Source organism: Podarcis cretensis (genome assembly GCF_951804945.1).
Source record: "Podarcis cretensis genome assembly, chromosome: 6".
NCBI classification, from domain to species: Eukaryota; Metazoa; Chordata; class Lepidosauria; order Squamata; family Lacertidae; genus Podarcis; species Podarcis cretensis.
The window spans coordinates 50242734-50265166 of NC_137175.1; the positions used below are offsets into that span (position 1 = coordinate 50242734).

Here is a 22433-nt window from a genome sequence, read left to right on the forward strand (position 1 = left end):
GCACACTGTTCTATTTAAATAGAATGCATGGATAATCGTAAAATCCTTATTGAGCTGCTTCACAAGTGCAACCCTAGTTGCTGTAATAGATTTTTCCAACATGTGCATGTAGGAGTGAGCGATCCAGAAAGTGTGTGGCAGATGTGCATCTGGGACCCTTTTTGAAATGTCCAGTTTCTCTTTCTTGCCCTTCCTTTATTTAGATGCGTACCGGTAATTTTCAGAGCGCTTGCCAAGTTCCAACGAGAGTCTTGTGGCACATAACGAATTTATTGTGCCTTAAGCTTTTCTATTTGAGTCTCTTCTGTCAGATGTACGAAGTGTCCTCAGTTGGCATGAATATATGCGTAAGTGGGGGAAATGTGAACAGTGGAATCGAATGACGGTGAATTGCAGGAAGTGCCTTCTGTATTGCACTGCCGTTTGATTCCGGCGTTCACAATTTTTTCTCTCCGCCCCTGCGTACAGCCTGTGTTTCTTGCACCGTTGTGCACTTGTCCATCATGAAGCTGCTGCTTTTGAGATGACGATTTGAGAGCATAAGCGCGCTTCACTTGCACCGTCTGCGGGACTTTACGTGACAGCTCCCGGCTATAGCCAAACGAGCCTCCGTCGCCTTGGGAACCATTTCACAGGCTTTACAAAAACCGGAGAAATGCCAGCTTTCAGGCAGCGCCGCCTTTAAGAGGATAACGCGACGCAACCAAGATGGCTGCCGCGCCAGGTCACAAGAGTCCTTTGATCCGCTGGCCATTCTCAATCTGTTCCTGTCGTTTCCATGAAACACCAGCTTCTCATCTTAGCCAAGCCCATCCGCCACGCTCAAGATGGCGTCGCTTCCTGCGAGAACCTAGCGCTGCCTCGGCCCAGTTCGCGCGAGAGCTGCCGGCGCGTCGAGATGGAGCCAGGCGGCGGCGGCGGCGGAGGTCCGGGCTTGCTGATTGTCAACAACAAGCAACGGGGCGCGGGGCTCGGGCTGGCGGCGCCGGCGACGCCGGGGGTGAAGGGCCGAGAGCCCAACCGCAACCAGCGCAAGGACTCGGAGGTCAGGCGGGGCGGCGAGGGGCTCCGGGTGGGGGGAAGGACGTGTCCTCGCCCACTCGCCGCTTCCTACCGAAGTCTCAAGGAGCCGGGAGGAGGGAGGGAGGGAGGGAGCGGCTTCCTCTGGCTGACTCCGGCTTCCCTCACCTGTCGGGCCTTGCATGTCACCAGCGGTTTAAAAATAGAGATGAAGGGCGGGGCGGGGGCGTCGGGATGTCCCTGCGCTGACAGTGGACGTGCAGTGTTTAGTCTCCACCCAAGCCTTGGCTTTCCTCCCCTCCTCTACTCACGCGAAGCCATTTCCCAAATAAAGGCTTTTTCCCATCCCCATCACGAAGAGGAGCCTGCCATGGTCACAAGGCAGCTGCTTCCTCCTCCTGCAAAAAGTGCAACTTTTGGGAAAACCCTCCCCATCCTTTTGCCTTTTTAAAAGGTGTTTGCAGCGCAGAAGCTTGCTCACAAGTAAGCTGCCCTGTGCCCAGGGGCTCTTACGCTCGAGTAAGGGTTGCCTGTAGGGTGACAACCCGGAAGAGTATAAATCGGCAGTCCTATCTGTACACATTTACTTGGGAGTTAAGTTCCGTGGGTTTTGTAACTCTGAACAGATCTTGTCCAGGTTGCACGGCAGTCCGCGAAACTTGAGTTCCAGGCAAGCCTTAAAAGTGCGAAGTTGCCGAGCAATGTGGCAAAGCAGGTTTCAGGGAGAGGAGCATTGCCGTAGTCATCTGCAAGTTACCATAGTAACAGTGAAGCTGCGTGGGGAAAGTCAAGAGCCCTTTCATGCTGAGCCTAAGTTTTATTTTAAACTGTCCTCTTCACCCAGGGTTATTCGGAATCTCCCGATTTTGAGTTTGAATATGCAGACACAGACAAGTGGGCTGCTGAGCTGTCAGGTAAACTGTGAACTGCTTTACTCTAATATTGTGCTTTGTTTTGAAACAGTTTCATTTTATTATAATGGATGTTGCTACAAAGTAAAAATCAAGCCTATGTGAAAATTCAATGGATTTGTTTGAGTTGCTGCTTCCTATATTCATTGTTAGTTGCTTTCAGGTTTTATCTTGTGATTACCGCTGTGTGAGGAAAGTTGTTTCGAGTGGAAGTGATATCCACATAAAAGCTCTCAGTTTATATTTTCTGACCCACCTTGGATAATTTTTTAATGAAGAGCAAGTTAGAGGTGTTCTAAATAAAAAAATAATTCTGCTATAAATAAATAGTGTGTCTTAAATTTTGCTTTAAGTATACATATGTACTTTTGAATATTCAGTCAATATTATGTGTTCCTATTTTACTTCAATAGGAGAGATGTGCAGACATTGTCCAGATTCATTGCCCAGATTCATCTATCATGTTCCGCTTGTAAAACCCAGTGCAAGGACAACTGCTAGAGCAGTGGGGCTTTTCCACCTCCACTGTGAGCCCCCTGCACCTTCCCAAATTCACTCAGAGATATCCAGTAACAGTGCAGGGAGGGAGGAGAGGAAAGATGGTTCCATCAGGCAAGCAGAAATCCTTTCACTGATGGAACAATTTCCTTAGCGCTATGCAGCATCCTACCCATTAGGCTTAACCATTGCTTGTTTCTGTAACTACAGTTAAGTGTTGCTTACACCTGAATACCTACATCATGGTTAAGGGTTGTCTGCAAACTACTTATGTTAAGTCATGAGTCTGAAGTAGGTTTGTAAACCATGTTTTGTATTAACCATGGTACATCTACATCAATTAGTTTAGTTCTCCCTGCATCTCCAGGATCTTCCCTTGCAAAGTTATGAGCAGGCCTCATTGGTGTGGTTCCCACCCTACGGGGGCAGGGCTTAGCTTGAGAAAGCTCACCCATGGTAGCAATTTTCAAATAATGCCATCTTCTCTAACACTGTGTTATGAACATTCTTCCACTTGTCATGACAAATAGCTGTCTCCAGTCATGTTGCTTTAAACCGTGTTCAGGTATTGTATAACATATAACTTGGTTTTGTGTATTTATTATCTCATGGCAGAACTGTACAGTTACACTGAAGGTCCGGAATTCCAGCTCAACAGAAAATGCTTTGAGGAAGATTTTAGACTGCATGGTAAGAGTGATGTATTGTCTTTTTGCTGTGAAAATGTCTTGTAGAATTGCTTTGTGTGTGCTCTAGAAGTTGGTCTTTGTGTGCTCAAAATGTAAGATCTTTCTCTTTGTGATAGAAATAAAATACCAAAGGACTGATTGCTAAATCAAGTATGTTCTTACATCTTTCCATGAAACTTTGCTTTTATTTTAATCTATTATTATTATTATTATTATTATTATTATTATTATTATTAATTTGTATACCTCCCTTCATCCAAAGATGGTTCACAACATAAAAATACAAAACGTGGGCACAAAATACATACGGTAATAAAGAACCCCCAAACAAACCAATAACACCCCTCCAAACCAATGACACATTTAAAAAGGTATAGAATGTTTCAACAGCCATAGCCCTGGTTATAGAGAAACCTTTTCATCTGGTGCCTAAAGGTATGTAATGAAGGCTTCAGGCAAACCTCTCCATGGAGAGCGTTCCACAAATGGAGAGCCACTGCAGAAAAGGTTCATTCTCATGTTTCCACCCTGGACCTCTCATGGAGGAGGCAAACAAAGAAGGGCCTCAGGTGATGATTGCAGGGTCTGGTATTGTGGTCCTGAGCCATTTAATAGTTTGTATTTTAAGCAAATCTTGCGTTTTTGGAAGCAATGGAAGGTATTTAAGGTAAATGAGAGGGCCTGATATCATAGCATAGGATCCTTATTTATGAATTTTCTGAATGTTCTAGTGTGCCAGTCTGAAGGGTGCTTACCACAGCTTTTAACTCATAAGAATTGTAAGGGCTTTTGGGTTCTTATGAATTCAGCCTGACCTCCCAGACTCTTCTAAAGCAAAGTTGCCCTGTGACTTGTGAGGCTAAAGCTCCCTGATCTTTGAGGGTCTGTTTTGTAGTTTCAGAAAGCAGCCTTATATCAAACTGTTTGACTTTACAGTGCTGGATAAAAAATGGACAGAGTTGGACACCGATCAACATCGTACCCATGCCATGAGGCTTCTTGATGGCCTTGAAGTCACTGCTCGGGAGAAAAGACTGAGGGTAGCCCGAGCCATCCTCTATGTTGCACAAGGTATACCTTTATTACTGCCAGAGGAAATTCTCAGTTATGAAATGTTTGCTAGTTGCTGTGTAATGTCTTCATGGAATATTTATTAACATGGTACTTGAGTGAAACCAAGCCTGTTTTTTGAAAAAGAAAGAAAGAACAGAGATGATGGAAATTTGTTTGTTACTACCTTTATTGCATAAATGACTGAGAGCAGTATCCTACTAAATAGATCCACTAGTGCAGAGATTTCCACTTGCACAATGAAACCTCCTCCCTCTCTGCCAAATATGTGTGCCAAATCTGTTCCAGAGAGTTGAGGAGAAACCCAGAACAGATTTAGGAGGTATGCAAGGAGAGGAGAGGATGGAGAACTTCTGTTGTACAAGCAAAAATCCTTGCACTAGCAGATCTATTTAGTTGGATACCACCCTTACTCAGTTTCATTTTTATTTTTAGTTGTTTGGGGCTAGAATCTAGACTTACAGTCACTTTTCATAGTAAACCAAGATGGTTGTCCATCTTTGCTCATAGTGTGCCTGAACATCAGAGCTGACAGAGGCAGCAGTTTGTAATTGACTATCACATATGTAGATATAATTAATCTGAGTAGTTGCTATTATTATCATCATCAAAGTTATATCCCACCCTTCCACTCAAAGGAGCCCAGGACAGCAAGCGCACAAATAATGAAACAGTTTAAACATTTAAAAGCAATTCCAATTGAAATGCAACCTGTAAAAGGCTTGTTGAAAGAAGAAGGTGCCAAAAAGACAACAGAGGTGGTCCCTGTGTAATATTTAATGGGAGGGAATTCCAAAGAGTGGGTGCCACATCACAAAAGATCTGATTCCTATATTTTGCAGAATGGACTGACCCCCATGCTCAGTTAGTTATCTGCATGAGGCCCTCACCTACAGAGCAGTTATTTGTTGGGTAAATAAGGGGCAAGACGATCTTTCAGGTATCCTGGTCCCAAGCTGTATAGGGCTTTATGCACCAAAACCAACACCCTGAACTTAGCCCAGTAACTAATTGGCAGCCAGTGCAGTTCTTTTAGCAGCTATGTAACATGGTGGCAGTAGCCTGCCACAGTGAGCAGTCAAGCCATCTCATTTTGCACTACCTGCAGCTTCAGGACTAACTTCAAGGGTTGCCCTGCATAGAAAACATTGCATTAATTCAGCCTACAGATTACCAGCACATGGGTGACAGTGGCCTAGTCCCGAAATGGCCATAGATGTCGTATTGGCCAAAACCGGTAGAAGGCACTCCTGGCCACTAAGAGCACTTGGGCCTCTACTGACAACTATGGATCTGGGAGCACTCCTGGATGAGCCTGCTCTTTAAGTGGGAGTACAACCCTATCCAAAGTAGGGAGTTGGCCAATTATTAAGAACCTGCCACCCAAAACACTTCCATCTTGCCAGGATTCAAAGTCAGTTTGTTGGCCCTCATCCAGCCCACCACCAAGTCCAGGCAGTGGTCCAGAGCTTGCATGGTCTCCATATTAGTACAGATGCATGATATTGCATTAGTGACATATTTCCATTGCACCAAATATTCAGGCAACAGAGGTTGTTCGGTGGGATTATCTCTTGAGATGTTGGTGTGATCAAGTGCCATCAAGTCCCACTGGAAGCCATGTTTCATTTTATAACTGTGTAACACTCTTGTTCTCTGTCCTGCAGCAGGTTCCAGATGCTGCAGGAAGCTGACATTCTAGCCGGTTGTTTTCATAGTACTGTATTATAATTTTTGTGTTATTTTAATTTTGTGAATTCTCTGCCCTTAGGCATAAGAATCAGGAAAAACATATCAGTTATGAAGAACAACAACATGCTTTATCTGTAAAATGGAGAGCAAATTGGTATGATTTTTGTTTTTGTGGCTGCAGGCACATTTGATGAGTGCAGCTCTGAAGCTGAAGTTCAGTCCTGGATGCGATACAACATTTTCCTTCTGCTTGAAGTTGGCACATTCAATGCTTTGGTGGAACTTTTGAACATGGAAATTGAGTGAGTTCCATGTTGCTGCAGAGTTGGGCCTCTGAGAGGAATGTAGGCTGTTTAGATAGCCTGGTTATGATCTGCCCCACCAGGGTATATATTTTTACAGCTTGTGAATGATCAGATGCCAGATTCATTCTGGTATTCATCCAATTTTTATCTGATTCCATAGAAAGCCCTAGAGTTTAGGACTGGAGTATTAAGGCAGTAGGGTAACACTGCAAGTTCTTTTCACCTACCTTTCCAGTATCTGATTAAGAAATGCTATCTTTCTGGTAATGGAAATAAAACAAGTAATCTAGAATAATTTGATTTTTAATTATTCATTTACAATAATTGTAATAATGTTATTAATGATACTATATTATAATACTTTGTAGTGCCAAACAAGAATCACTTACTTTTGAGGATGGTGTTGTTGTTCTTGCAGCTAAAAACTAAACACGGATCAATAGAAAGATTAGTATATACTGGACTCAGATGAATGCCTCTCTAGCCCACTCCTTTGATCTCGGTAGGATCAAAAATGTTCCTACTCAGTTATCTAAAAAAAAGGAACACAAAGTTGTTATAGAATGTCTAGTAATTTGGTTCTATGGAGCAGATGCTTCTCTCGTAGTTGAATTCAGTCCAGTTTGTAAGATCTTATAGCAACTGTTTTGGGCAGCTGCTGTTGGATATGTAAAGGAATTAGAGCATGTGCAGAGTGGTGCCTAGCTGCAGAGAAAGACCACAGGATATGCAAACTGTACGCTGCTGTTTTCATGTTATAATCTTAATGTGTAAAAAAAGCCTTTGATCCCAGATTGTAGGCAGCAAGAGCTAAGTTGATGTTGCTTCTTTTCTCTCAGCAACAGTGCTGCCTGCAGCAGTGCTGTGAGGAAGCCTGCCATCTCCCTGGCTGACAGCACCGATCTGAGGTGAGGAATATTGGCATATAGGCCACAGGTGTGATGAGATTTCCCTGTGAAGGACTCATGAGTTTAAAAGAATGCTTTGCTTTCCTTTCCTCCGCAGCCTTTCCTCTATTTGCATATTCTCTTGTGTTTTTTTGAATCATGGCATTTAGAGGTGGAAAGGACCTTTTACACCATATAGTGCAACTACAGCATAGCCTTCCAGCAGGCGTGGTAATATTTTTTCAGCCTGAGGGTCACATGCCAATAGTGGACAGGACAGAGGAAAAAGTGGGCAGAGCAACTAATGTGAATTTGTATACCTTTGTATACCAGGCAGTTTCTTCACACACATCCCTCTGTCTTCCATCCAGGCAAGCAAGAAGCATGATCAGAGTTCAAGGGACATATTCCAGCTAGGCAAAACACTTAAGGAGAGGCCAGATGAGGGGTATGGCTAAGGAAGAGACTTGAGTACCTGACAGAGAGGCCTGAGAAACTGCATGTGGCCTCAGGACTGAGGTTGCCCATCCCTGCTTTCAGTATCTACTTGAATTCTTCTCTGACATTTGTGCAAGAATGAGATTTATAGATTTGATGCAGCATACTGTTGTGCCTTAAGTTGTCTGCATTGATCTAATGGACTTGGGTGTGTGTATGAAAAGATAGGTAACCAAACCCAACACAGCTTTGAATAGAGTATGTTAGGAAGAAACACTGTGTACAGTGGTACCTCGGGTTACATATGCTTCAGGTTACATACGCTTCAGGTTACAGACTCCGCTAACCCAGAAATAGTGCTTCAGGTTAAGAACTTTGCTTCAGGATGACAACAGAAATCGTGCTCTGGTGGCGCGGCGGCAGCAGGAGCCCCCATTAGCTAAAGTGGTGCGTCAGGTTAAGAACAGTTTCAGGTTAAGAACGGACCTCCGGAACGAATTAAGTACTTAACCTGAGGTACCACTGTACTAGCTAACACTGTGTGCTAGTGGCGGTGCACAGTATAATCACCTCATCTGTAGTGAAACCTCTATAGCTGGAAAATGGCGAGTTCTTCCAGGAGATGCTTGTGGTTTATGTAAAGATACACCCACTAGAATGAGTACATTTTTTTTTTAGAAATACAGGTTGCTAAGCAACAGTCACCTTGGCAATATAGACTGGGAGCAGGAGGAAAATGCTGGCTTCTTTCAGTAAAACTTGTCATCTTCTTGTTGTGCCAAGCATATAATGTTGCTACTTCTGATGAAGCCGGGGGGGGGGGGGGATCACTTGTGCACACTTTGCTAGTCTAGCCCCCTCTCTCCTACTCCTGCAGTTTTGAATAAGCTGAGCCATATTGTCAGAGTTTGCCTTTCTAACCTGCTTGGTCTTTGCAATCCATTTTTGCAGGGTGCTGCTGAATATTATGTACCTTATCATAGAGACTGTCCGTCAGGAATGTGAAGGAGACAAGCCTGAGTGGAAGACCATGAGACAGACCTTTAGAGCAGAACTAGGTAAGGATTCTGTTGCTGCCCATTTTGTGTTTGTTAAGGCTGTTTTATAAGTCTCTTGATTTGAAGTAGGTATCAGTAAGCCAGTAAGGTGCAATTACTTTGTTGCAAGAAAAACTGCCTAGCCAGGTGTAGAAAGGTGTCTTTTTTCATTTGAGCTAAATGGGCAGGATGTTTAGAACTAAACTGAAGCAGGGACAGTGTATACATAGACCAGAAGAAATACAGTGGTTATGGACAATATAACGGCTGTTATGTTGGACCTACTAGTGAATTGACGGCAGAGGATGGGGTTGGAATATATACAGCTGATGGGGTTGGAATATATACAGCTAGAACTGAGGCATCTGCATGTAACAAGGCCATCGCCAATGTATTGCCTTTCAGGGGCACCTCTGTATAACAATGAACCATTTTCTGTGATGCTCTTTGGAATGGTGACCAAATTTTGCAGTGGCCATGCCCCACACTTCCCTATGAAGAAGGTGTTGCTGTTGCTCTGGAAGACTGTCCTGGTAAGAGGTTGTTGCCTATGAATAATTGGTCTTTTAACAGATTGCTTCTTTTGCTGTAACTAAAAACTCTGTCCCCTTGGGATATAACCAGGATTATACAAAGTGATGTGGTGCTGCTGTTTTAATTTCTTGACTGAGATCAGTTCAGAGACAAGCATGCTTAGCATTTAAGCTGTAGGATGTGCATAGGTCCGGAGTCCTTTTTATTATTAAAAGCTCTATTGTAGCTAACCATGAACAGTGCTGGGTTGAAGCAGGATCTTAGATAGTGACTTGGGAAAAAAATCCCTTGCTGATCTTTTCCATCACTGTTGACAAAACAGACACACAGGAGAGCTGCTCTGTAATTTGTTGGGCTTATTCAACTCCTTTCATATATGTCCTGATAATGCCATTTGGCACATCCCTGTAGCAGTGCTGCTGGTTTCTTATGCTGGCTGCTAGCTGAGTCTGGCTATCCTCAGGGCTTTTCGATTGCTTGAAAATAACAGATGGCATCATGGATCCAAGCCTGAGCAAATCAAGCTGCCATTGACACATTGGAAGGAAAATCATTATTAATGTGAAATGAGGCTTCTGGGTTGTTTTGTTTAAATTAACAAATTTATAGATATTTTGAAACTCGGAAGAAAGAGATGAATATTTTCTTGCTAACTAAAGTATCTTAGGAAGAGGTTCAGTTTACATGGGAATCCTAGGATTGACAAAGAAGCACACTTGCTGGCCTAAATTTGAAAACCAGGCAGTCCATAATTTTATTTAATTATGAAATGTTATCCCACCACACCAAAATGTTTTAATTTTTCATATTTAAATAAACGATTTCTGGATATTGACTAGAAAAAGTATCCCAGGTTAGTTAATAAAGGGACTTGCAGTGCACTAATGCATAATCTTTTTAAAAAGAGCACAGAAATAAAAGAAGTTATTTTAGTTGGTGACATAATGAAACTCGTACTGCATACATTTGGCTTGCTTTTTCTTTTTCTTTTTGAACTGCTGAAATGTATAGTTTAAAGACGGTGGTGCTACAACTAGGATGCTATAATATAATCCATTTGTGGATGATAAGGACATATTTTTCAGCTGTTTAAGACTAAATGATCATGAAATCAATAAAGTGCAATGTTGTTGCTAGTTTTCAAAGGACCTACTTCTCTGATCAGTACAATGTGGTCCAGCTGCCACTCAGCTAAACACACCTGGCCTACCTGGCTTTTCCAGAGTTCTTGGTGTTTCTCTGGCTGTTTGGTCTGCCGAGTAAAGAGCATAATAGTACAGATACCACAGACAGGTATCATATGCTACTGTTTAACCTAAGGTGGTCTTTCCCTGTCAGTGAGTGGATGAGAACTGCCCGGAAGTCGCATGTAAGCCCCTCTGAACTTCTTGAAGAAAGAGAAGGATATGTTAAATACAGTGGTACCTTGGTTTGTGAATGTAATCCATTCCAGAAGACCGTTCGAGTTCTGAAACGTTCAAAAATCGAAAACTCAATAGCCAACAGCTAGGCCTCAGGATCTTGCACTCAGCAGAAGCCGCATGGCATGTTCGACTTCCAAGGCATGTTGGAAAACCAAAATGTTCATCAACGGAGATGTTCAAAAGCCGAGATACCACCGTATGTGTGTTTGCTAGGAATGTGGAGCTCTCAGCTTCATGTGCGATTGTCTTTAGCTTCATTTGTTTGAAAGTTAGCTGTGAAAATGTGTCATATGAGCACAAAGACAGGTTTAAAATGCTATGTTCTTTGGTCTCTGCTATGCCTTCCCATTTACACAAATGGTTCTTTGAAGAATGATGGTCATTCCTATAACTGCAGCAAATCCTCCGTCTTGGTTTACCTTTAACAAATTGGGTTTTGAAGGATTTATGAGTGACCAAAAAGATAATGGAAGTGAATGACCTGCAATTATCCTCTTGCCGTAGTGTACCCTTGGAGGATTTGAGGAACTCCAGGATATGAAAGCAGAGAAAAGGGAGATGTTGGGGCTCCCCCCACTTCCTGAGGATAGCATAAAAGTGATTCGCAACATGAGGGCTGCCTCCCCTCCAGCATCTGCTTCTGATTTGATTGAGCAGCAGCAAAAACGGGGTCGTCGAGAGCACAAGGTAAGTCAGGGTACAATCTGGGTGGGACGTAATCTTCTTTTGTTTAGGAAGACACTGAACTTAAGGAGAAGGCAGGCTATAACATCATTTGCTGTGTGTGTATTCTTCCAGGCTCTTATTAAACAGGATAACTTAGATGCCTTCAATGAGCGAGATCCCTACAAAGCTGATGACTCCCGGGAAGAAGAGGAGGAGAATGATGATGACAATAGTCTTGAGGGAGAGACATTCCCTCTTGAAAGAGATGAAGTGATGCCCCCTCCTATCCAGCACCCACCGACTGACCGACTGACTTGCCCAAAAGGTTTGCCTTGGGCACCCAAGGTCAGGTGAGCACCTATACAGGATTGTTGTATTTAAAGAAAATCCCAGAACTGGAAGGCTCTCATCTTCAGCCTCAAACCAGTGCTCAACTACTTGGTTAGTGCGCCTAATAGATTACTGAATGTGATAACTATAATGAAATACGTGCTCTGGCTTCTCTCATTGACGTTGTGATGATGTTTGGGAGCCTTGATGTCTTTGAGGATGCTTGAGATCAGAAGAGCCATTCTCATTTTTGTGTGTCTAGCATAGAAAGGAAATTCATCTCTCCAGGGCTTTGTGGTGAATGAAATATGCAATAATCTTGAGGAGCCCTAAAGTTCTGTCTGAATTTGATTCTCTTCTTTTTCCTTCAGAGAAAAAGACATTGAGATGTTTCTGGAATCAAGTCGGAGCAAATTCATTGGCTACACCTTGGGAAGGTGAGTTAATGGAGCCCCAAATTTGTTGCCTTTTGTGCTTAGCTTGTTTGTAGGGGATCTCTTCTTACTATGCAGTTAATGTGTTGGGTAACTGGCAGCATAGACTTTTTCCTGAAAAAAGTAAAGACATCAAGCTGTTCAGGCTTTGTTATTTTTTTTAAGCATTCACATAATTGTTTCTCATCCTGTGTTAAGCCACTACTGTGATACTGTTCGGACACTGAGTTTCTGCTGCCCATCTTGTCAGCTCCTGAAATCTCAGGAGGTCTGTGCATGCAATCATACATGCATCTCAAAACTATAAATGCAGCTATAATGCAAAACTATAAATGCAGCTGTAATGCAATCATACATGCATTTCAAAATTATAAATGCAGCTATAATGTTTTATGGTACAGTGGTGCCCCGCAAGACGAATGCCTCGTAAGACGAAAAACCCGCTAGACGAAAGGGTTTTCCGTTTTTCGAGGCACTTCGCAAGACGAATTTCCCTATGGGCTTGCTTCACAAGACGAAAATGTCTTGCGAGTCTTGCGAGTTTTTTCCCTCCCCCCCCCCTTTTTCTAAGCCGCTAATAGCTGCTAAGCCGCTAAGCCACTAATAGCCGCTAAGCCACTAATAGGGATGCTTCGCAAGACGAAAAAACCGCTAGACGAAGAGACTCGCGGAACGGATTATTTTTGTCTTGCGAGGCACCACTGTATTGTGCTGTAATTTGAGTAACCAAAAGGACTAAAATACTTAAACAACAAAAATAAAGTGTGCTGGTATACACAAACACACACGCAATATTGCTATGGACAGATGAAGAATAGGACCAGGAAAGGACTTAGGACACCCACCATGTGTAGAGTTGCTAAATAAATTAGCACATCAAGTGGTAACAGACATTTTCCAGGCTTTCGGCTGGTACAACTAAAAGCTTAATAGGAATGGTGAAAACCTGCTACACTAAGTCACAAAACCATATTGCAGAAGGTACATATGAACTACAGATTGAATCCAGATAACCAAACTTTTTCCAAGTCTAAGAAATAATAATTCTTTCTTTATTATGTATTAGTGCTTCATTTTAATAGGAAAACAAATCTTACGTTTTAGATAAATCCAATTAGATCCTCCTATTTATTTCAGGTTCTGTTCCTGATGCATAACTAATTACACAAAGTGAACATTCTTAAAAATCTAGCATGCTTTTATATTTTAAAGTTGAGAGGAAGGTTCCTATAATTTCCAAGCATTCCTGTTTTTCAGGTTGCTAGTAGCCTGAGAGAATCATATCTGAACTTACTAATGAACAATTTTTATTGGCTCAATAGGAGCAGGAAGCTCTTGCACAAATGAAAGAGATTTTTTTCTTAGACAATTTATCAGGACATGCCTAGCAGGTATTGTAAGCTGCCCTGTGATCCTCAGATGACGGGTGGTATAGAAATTTAATAAAAACATAAAATAAAAAGGTGCTGTTTGACAGCATTACAGAGAGAAGAGTGAAATCCCTTAATCAGACTGACTAGCTTTCTGTTCACAATTTTACCAAAATAGCTCATTTGTATCACTTATGATATTTACTGGCTGACTGGTTTTGCTTTCACCCCCTCTAGTGACACTAACACAGTCGTGGGGCTGCCTAGACCCATTCATGAGAGCATCAAAACACTTAAGTTGGTGAGTACTCACTGGGTGAACTTCTTAATTTGCATGTGTAGAAGACATCTCATCTAATTGGTTACTGCTTGTCCAGGCTAGGAAATATATCCTAAGCAGGAAAAGTGCTTGAATTTATGGTGCTGCCAAGATGATGAGGTTAACTTTCTCTGCCCGGTCTCTTTATAGCACAAATATACATCTATTGCTGAGATTCAAGTACAAATGGAAGAAGAGTATCTGCGTTCTCCCTTGTCAGGGGTAAGTATCATAGGGCAAATGTTCAAAAGGGGGAAGACGTGGTTTAGAAAGCATGTGCATGAAGAAGTGGAAGGAGAAAAGTGTGAATCTCTAATTTGGAACTGGACATTTGGCTGATCTTTGCTATCTGCATATGCTGTGAGTTGGTCAAAGAGTTGATCCCTCCTGATTCCTAACCTGCAAATCAGATTATTGGCTTTGGATCATGAGAACTCTGCCCATGAAGACACTCTTATTGGAAAGAGAGACTTAGGATCCAACCCTTATGTGGTATGATGCTGTGCAGCTGCCTCTGGAAGGAGTTCTTTATTAAGGAAAGTTTTGCTGAGTTTCTGGATGAATGCTCTTAATATTCCGACTAACTTAGCATGCACTTGAGGTTGGAATGAATGATGCTATTATCTCCTTGTGTTAATAAAGGGGGAAGAGGAGGTTGAACAAGTTCCTGCAGAAATCTTGTACCAGGGTCTACTTCCTAGCCTGCCACAGTACATGGTGAGTTACCGTTTCCTCCTAATGTTCATTCCCAAAGCTTCAGCACACCCTTTTCCCATTTCTTAAACTCTAGACTCGGTTTGCATTTCACTGCTGGCTTATGCAAACTCCCATTCTGATATATATCTTCTTTGCTTGCCAGTATGTGACAAGCTATTTCTTTCGATGTTTCATGTTCATCTCTTCCCATTATCTGTGTTTTTGAGTTTCCTTCTCCTCTTTCCTGTTCTTTGGCACTTCTGAAAGCCTTCTTTGCTTCACTCAACTTTCACCCACAGATTGCCTTGCTGAAGATCCTGCTGGCTGCAGCACCCACCTCCAAGGCCAAGACCGATTCCATTAACATCCTAGCAGATGTTTTGCCAGAGGAGATGCCGTGAGTCTTATTCTTAGAGGGAAAGCATATGGTGAATGAAGGGCAAAGGCAATGAATGGATGTTTACTTGACATTCAGTGGTTGGGCGTTAAGTGGGCAGGCTGACATTTATTTGTATATTTAGACATTCCTTTCCTGCTGTTCTTTATTAAAAAAATTCAAATGCTTTTCATATGATGGAACATTTGATTGTCTTGAACCTTGCAAAATGATGTGTGCAGCCTAGAATTAAGAGATCTGGTAGCAGAGAAAAGAAGTGTTTAGACTGAACCTGGAAAGCTGTTTTAAAATGGGTCTTCTTAGAAATAGCAGGCCCCTTAAGTATGGAGAGGGATGTTAAGTTAGCAATCTCTTGAGAAGCTTCAAGGCAGCTTAAGTGGTGATGCTCGTGCTTCAATAGAAGACCTTTTTTTCCTGAATTTGAATGTGTCATTAATACATGCACAGTACATCTCCATGTCTGGAGCAACAAAGATTTCATAAGGTAAATAGGTTCTGCCACATAGCATACATGGGTTCAAGGCAGTACTTTTTTCTTTTAAACTTTTGTTCTGCACAGTACACCCTGAAGTGCTTATGTTGGCAAATGGAGCCACACAGCTTGTTGAATTCTTCATTTTATTGACATATTAAACAGAGTCAGGAAGGGCTTGGAGAAAAGTATTGAGGAGTTGCCATCTCTTCCTTGATCACCCATATATTAACTAAAATTAAAGCAACCTTCTTCACTGGCCTATAGAAAAGAGAGACCATAAAGTGCTACTTAAAGGAGAATTGCCCTAAAATATAAATAATAGCATTAAGCACAGACAGATCTGCCCTACCACAGTCACCATCACAGGCCGTCGAAGCTAATACTGCTGCTTTGCCTTCCAGAACAACTGTGTTGCAGAGTATGAAACTAGGCGTTGATGTGAATAGGCACAAAGAAATAATTGTAAAGGCCATTTCTGCTGTTCTGCTTCTACTGCTTAAGCATTTTAAGCTAAACCATGTCTATCAGGTAAGCATGAAATGGCATGAGCAATCAGCATTGGAATTGGAAGAGAGATTGAAGTGAATCTGGAATTTGCTTGGCTAACCATTCTTATCACATCTGTTTCCTGCTCCAGTTCGAATACATGGCCCAGCACCTAGTGTTTGCCAACTGCATCCCCCTTATACTGAAATTCTTCAATCAAAACATCATGTCATATATCACTGCCAAGAACAGGTAGGTGGAATATCTCTAGCACACCTGTATCCCAAAATGCTATGACAGGAAATGTGACACACTATCTTTGCAGTGGGACACCTAGATGGTATCCGGATGGGATATCTAAGAATAACTAGTTATCCTCCACAATTTTAACTGGCAGAAAGGAAGATGTTTCATCCCACTGATAAACAAAAACCTGCTGAGAAATCATTCATCTCCACCAACACTACTACTTGTCTGTTAAATGGATAGCTTTAAAATGTACTTCATGTAGATCCCATGGCAATGAGTGTTACTGAACTCAACAGACACCATTGCCCTAGTGGACTTAAACATTACTAAGCAGTTGGTTGATCTGCTTATTTTTCTTGGCAGTAGGTAAGTATCTGGGATAGGCAGATATGGAAAGATGTGCATGCATGAAGCCTCTTGGTCGTTGCCAACTGAATAGCAGCAGGTGGAGATGATGTCACAATCATTTTTCTCATATGTTTGAACCTGGCAGGGGCAACCATTTTGGACACGGTATATTTGACTAGATAGGTCATCCATTCTGATCCATTTGGGGTGTTTTGTGTTTTTTAGCATCTCTGTTTTGGATTACCCATACTGTGTGGTGCATGAGCTGCCTGAGCTGACTGCAGAGAGTCTGGTGAGCTAAACTACCTGGACAGAAACATATATAGCTGAGGGATGGAGATGGCATTGTCAATAAGGGGCAATTTCTCACTTTCCTTACTTGGTAATATTTCCTTTGTTTTGCTTTTTTTCCTATAGGAAGCTGGAGACAACAATCAGTTTTGCTGGCGAAACCTGTTTTCCTGCATTAATCTACTTAGGATACTGAATAAATTAACAAAGTGGAAGCACTCAAGGACTATGGTGAGTAGAAGGGCCTCCTCTTCATAGTGCTGTGAAGGCTTTATTGAGCATGTACCATCCTTTTGGCCTTAAGCAAATGGATGGTGACCAAGGCACAGGTGAAGTCTTAGAAAACTGAGAGTGTTCCTTTGCTTTCTCAGATGTTGGTGGTATTCAAGTCTGCACCCATTCTGAAACGAGCCCTCAAAGTGAAGCAAGCCATGATGCAGCTTTACGTTTTGAAGCTTCTCAAAGTGCAGACCAAGTATTTGGGGCGACAGTGGAGGAAGAGCAACATGAAGACCATGTCAGCAATCTACCAGAAAGTGCGGCACCGGCTCAATGATGACTGGGCTTATGGCAATGGTATGTCCTGGATCTGTCTCTCCTCTTTCCACCCACTCCAAGTCTTTCATAAGCCTTTAACTGCTATGCCAAGCCAGTTCCCTTAACTCACCCATCTGCCTTCCTGTTAACAGATCCCATCAGAAATTGCTAGGAGCGCATGGTGATGGCTCCGCTTATCCTAAACAGAGCAAGCTGAGGAATGTGCTTCCCCACCTCTAAATTGATGTTGCTTGTTAGACAGTGTGGTACAGTAACTATAGTGTTGAACTTGGACCTCATAAATACATGTTCAGGTCCTTGCTATGAACCATACAGTGTAGTCTTGGACAAGTCACTGGGTCTCAGCCTTAAACCTATTTTCTACAGTGGAACCTCAGTTTTTGAGCATCTTGGAAGCTGAATGATTTGGAACACAAACACAGAAAACCTGGAAGTGATTGATTCTGTTTTCAAATGCACCTTGGAAGTTGAACTGCTTTCTGCTGCATGTTTTTCCATTTTTTCAATGGATTTTGCTGACCGCCCATTGATATTCAGTTTTTGAACATTTTGGAAGTCAAACAGTCTTCTGAAACGGATTACGTTCGAAAACCGAGGTTCCATTGTACTAGAGTGACCATAAAGGACAAGATAGAGTCACTCCATACTTCTTCATAGAAGGTTAGAATAGAAATGTGAGATATTATTGATGTCTGTGTCTGCTGGGAAGTCCCTTTGCATCTCATCCCTAGAAGTTGTATTTCTTAAAGATCTGCCAAATGGGATGACATAATGCTGGACTGCCTGTATAACATTGTATGGCGTTTTCATTGTGGGGGTATGACTGGAGCTCTTCTGCTCCTTTAGCTGATTGTTTGCTTCATGACTTTTGCAGATCTGGATGCCCGTCCTTGGGACTTCCAGGCTGAGGAGTGTGCTCTGCGTGCCAGCATAGAGCGTTTCAATTCTCGCCGTTACGACCGGGCACATAACAATCCTGATTTTCTACCTGTGGATAACTGTTTGCAGAGTGTTCTGGGCCAGCGCGTAGAACTGCCTGAAGATTTCCAAATGAATTATGACTTGTGGCTGGAAAGGGAAGTTTTTTCTAGACCCATCTGTTGGGAAGAATTGCTCCAATGACGTTTGAGAAGAGGGAATTGGAGCTAGTACGTGTGCCCAAGGACAAGGCAGCTTCTCTTTGGTCAACCGGGCACAGAGAGAAGAGATAAAACTGGTTTTTCATATGGCTTGTAATCTGCAGTTCTTTCCTTCTCCTCCAGATGGCGGCATGGATTTATACTGCTCTCAAGGTCCTAGCAAATATGGCTTTCCTACATCTTTTGGGCTGCTTCAATTACTGATTGGTTTAGAAGGTGCTAAATGGATTCAGAGTAGTTCACTTTGAGGCTCAGATCAATTGAAAAACGCTGAGCAAAATACCAGTGTCAGCTTTGATTGCTATTCACGTGATCCTTGTTGGGCTTCTGTCCTTTGACATTGGCCAGCTGTTCTGTTCCAAAAGTAGTATGGCAGCTTTTTTCTGCTATGCCCCCATTCTTATCCCAAAAGGACAGAACCCTTTCTCTGTTAGCTGCTAGGATGGAAAACAGTATCATGGTGGTGTGAATGAAAGGAGAAAAGATAGGTGGTGCATACAGTTGTTCATACTAATAGGAAAAGGAGCTATCTGGAGTCCCATCTAGTGCATGTAGGGACCTTGTATAATTGAGAGGATCGGGAGCAGGGAATAGGATGTGTTCATAGCAGCTGCTTCCACTCTCATCTGGTGGCCCTTCACAGGGAAGGCAATTTAACTGGATCAGGGATGTTACCTTCTTTTGTTCCTGTAGTGGCACCAAACATCTAAACAACTGCTGATCATGTCCCAGTATAATTGAATATTAATATCTATTTCTTTCCATTGAGCAGTCTTCTGTTTTGAAGGCTTCACCAGGGAAAGAAAAACTCTTGACATTTTTCTGTTTCCATCAATGTGCCATTCTTTCCTCCTTCGTTTGCTTGAAAGCCTCAATTTTTGAATAGCTTTGCTGCACAGATGTGCATGCCAATGTAGTTTACTTAATTTGACCCCTTGCCAGGGCACCTTGTTTGTGCCTGCGCTTCTTGGTTAAATGTCGCATAATCCTAGTCTCCTCAGTCTGGATGTTGGTGACCCAGGCAAGTAACTCATCCTACCTTGATGCTCCATCCCAGTCTAGTTCTCATAAACAGAAGATGAAGTGGCAAGCCTGTGTCTGGACTTTCCCACTGCAAGTCACACCCACAGCCATCTGGAATAGTACTGTCAGTCCAGACAAACGTCTGCCACTTCCAATGATGTTTTGTATGAACCTAGTCTCTGGGTTCCTGCAAACCAGGACTGTGAATGTGGTAGAAGTAAAGGCATTTACTTTAAGTAGATAAGTGGACCTGACACTAAAGTAGGTGCTTTCACTTCCCTAGGAGATGGCATCTGCTCTGAGAAGACTCACAACCAAATCTAAGTGTAGCCTGTTGTATTTATAAACATTCAGGAACAGGCAAGTACAGTAGGTCATCACCAGGTGCAATACCTTAGAATGCATTTTCCTATTTGTTTGTTTGTGCTTTGTAGTCTGATTATATGCTCAGGCTACAATGCTAACATATTTGGAAGAGAGCCCCATTGAACAGGCCTCCTGAGTAAATATGTTTAGGTCTGGAGTGCCATTAAAATGCTACTGTGGGAGTGGGTGGGACTGCTCCAGCACTCCACATTGAGCCTCGATTACTTGTCCCCAAACACTCCCAGCTGTTTAACTTTCATCACTGAGGTTACAGAGTGTCTCTCAGGCAGACAGCAGCAGGGACCAAGACACAGTGTCAGCGTAGAATAAGAATCAAGTTTTAGCAAAGCCAATTCATTTGTTTTGAGCAAATGTCACCAGGCAGACATTTGCTCACTAATTGTAACATAGCTACAGATGGGGCTCCAAGCTTCTTCAAAGTGTAACATACTGAGACCGTAGGGCTCCCCCCTCCCCATCTCTGCATTGTTAACAGTGTGATGGTGACATGATCATGCAACAGAAGCACATGGTCGCATAAAAGAATGAACAAGCATTAAAAACAACAAAATGCCTATCAACTTACAGTGGCTACTTTTGTGTATGAATCCTGAGATCTGTACGTATCTCCTGGAAAGAAATCCAGACAATTTCTGCTCACTGGAAATTGGGGACTTCAATGGGTGAGTACAGCATCTTTCTGGCTTTGCCCTCCTACTCACAGACTTCATAGAGCCTGGTGGCAAAATTAGCACCTGGGTGGATGTTGCCTCTTGACAGATGCAGCAGATAAATAACTCTTCTTCCCTGGGTTCAGTCAACCTGTCTCTTGGCTTACACCTCAGCTATCTCAATTCCTCTATACCATAATGGGAGATAGAACTGGAGACATGGGGGCGAAGACCTGATTAGCCTTCCTAGGTTGAATTGGGAGTATTTGGGGGAGGCCTGGTTGCATGGTGGTTCCTTCATATGTACTTGCTCAGCTTATCTGTAAAATTTCTAATACCAGCAAACATCTGGCCATTATCACCTTCTGGAGCACTACACTATTGGATTTTGTGTTTAAATAACAGTGAAAATGAAATCCAGCTATTATGGATAAATTATTCTGTGAGCACTTGCTGGTCTGTGACACCGCTGATGGGGACAGACTGCAAACTTAAAAGCTGCCTTCCTCTCCCCCACAAGTGCATTGATGTCTGTGGATGGAGAGGAAGGATACTTGCATTTTCCTTGGTCATTTCAAGCAATCTGGGTTATGTACTACAGAAATGAACCAGGAATGTAGGCAGTTAAGATCCCTTCCAGCACGGTCCCCTTGCAGTAGTAGATTTGTTCACTACTTAAAGTTTTAATAGAAGACTCTAACCAGGTAGAAGAGAGCTTTCCAAACTTTATATTGGTGACACCCTTTTTAGACAGGTATCACTTTGCGATGTAGTAAATTCATTTTGCATCATTTCACAACACAGTAATTGTTTTACTAGCAAACCAGAGGTTAAACTTAACCTCTTTTTAGCCTCGGGAACGGCGTGGGGAGCATTCATGTGACACGCCGACACACTGCAGCCGACACACTGATGTGTCGCAACACACAGTTTGGAAAGCTCTGTGGTAAAGTAAGGAATTGCAAACTGTGGACAGTATCCAGCTAACATGTCCCATCATCACAAGGATTTATACTTACCCCCTGCACATGCCCTGAAGGGGTTGCAGGAACCCCTAGAAAAGGCTTCCTCAACCTCAGCCCTCCAGATGTTTTGAGACTACAATTCCCATCATCCATGACCACTGGTCCTGCTAGCTAGGGGTCATGGGAGTTGTAGGCAAAAAACATCTGGACGGCCGAGGTTGAGGAAGCCTGCCCTAGAACATATTTAAGGGACACACAAGGGGAGGAGAGGGGAGATCTGATTGTGCCAAGTGGAAATCCTTGTGCTGGAGGGTTATGTTACTCAGGGTTACTTTAGATAACCCAGTTTTTTATTATTTACTCCTACTTACTCCTCAAAAAAAAAAACCACCAACAACAGAAATAATTTTAAATGGCATGAACAGTTTTATGCCTTTTCTGTGTGATCTCTAATCTTTCTGAAATGTGTCTAGCAGAATTGCTCTAATAGTGTACAAAGTTAAATTCTTGCTAAGCTGCTCAGACTATGGTTTTCCTTGTTGAAAAACGAGAAGAGTCTCATAGCAGTGTAATTAGATAAGAAACAGTTCCCCTTTCTGGAAATGAGACAGCGAGTTTATTCTATTATGAAAATTTATGTTCTATCTTTTTACAAAATACCTAAGTTAACGTACTATCAAGATAAAAATACACCATAATACAAGAGAATGGGCAATCACAAGTGGGGAGAGTGCTCTTTGACTCATGCCCTGCTTGTGGGCTTCCCATAGGTATTTAGTTGGTCACTATGAGAACAAGACGATGGAATGAAGAGCTTTTGGCCTGATCGAACAGGGCTCTCCTTACGTTCTTAATATCATATGGATCCTGCCCCTCAGTTGCTTCATTTTCTACAAAGACAAAGGCCCAGAGATTATGTATTGATGACTGGAATTCATAAGCAGTTTTTGAGAGATGAATTGATTCATCTAATAATACTTGGAGTGCAGACAAGGCACACTCAGGCTGCTCCTTTGGCCCAGAGGCAACTCATCAGCATTTTAGTGCACATTTCTCCAGATGTAGTGTTTTGTGTGCAACATTCCCCAGTATACACATTTTTGTATGCTCACTTCACTAACATAGTGCGTTTCTATGCACACTT

At 42.5% G+C, this 22433-nt stretch overlaps 1 protein-coding gene and 1 long non-coding RNA gene across 3 annotated transcripts; one reads left to right on the forward strand and one right to left on the reverse strand.

Moving 5' to 3' along the window:
- Positions 1–763: 763 nt before the first annotated feature.
- STRIP1 (striatin interacting protein 1) lies at positions 764–20238 on the forward strand. 2 transcript variants are annotated; one of them, XM_079980718.1, is made up of 21 exons: positions 764–1045; positions 1865–1934; positions 3045–3119; positions 4055–4189; positions 6063–6183; positions 7026–7094; positions 8463–8569; positions 8954–9081; positions 11011–11193; positions 11305–11522; positions 11874–11939; positions 13544–13607; positions 13776–13847; positions 14268–14342; positions 14621–14718; positions 15595–15721; positions 15831–15931; positions 16502–16568; positions 16694–16798; positions 16939–17143; positions 18000–20238. In XM_079980718.1, exons 1-21 carry the CDS (start codon positions 779–781, stop codon positions 18245–18247), a joined length of 2601 nt encoding a protein of 866 aa, XP_079836844.1. In that variant the 5' UTR covers positions 764–778; the 3' UTR covers positions 18248–20238. The 2 variants fall into 2 exon arrangements, with proteins under 2 accessions (XP_079836844.1, XP_079836845.1); XM_079980719.1 differs by having other exon boundaries at positions 7032–7094.
- Positions 11902–16183, reverse strand: LOC307218467. The gene is made up of 2 exons (XR_013839986.1): positions 16147–16183; positions 11902–12043 (listed from the first exon to the last, which is right to left on the reverse strand). It is a non-coding gene; the product is annotated as an uncharacterized lncRNA (long non-coding RNA).
- Positions 20239–22433: the final 2195 nt, after the last annotated feature.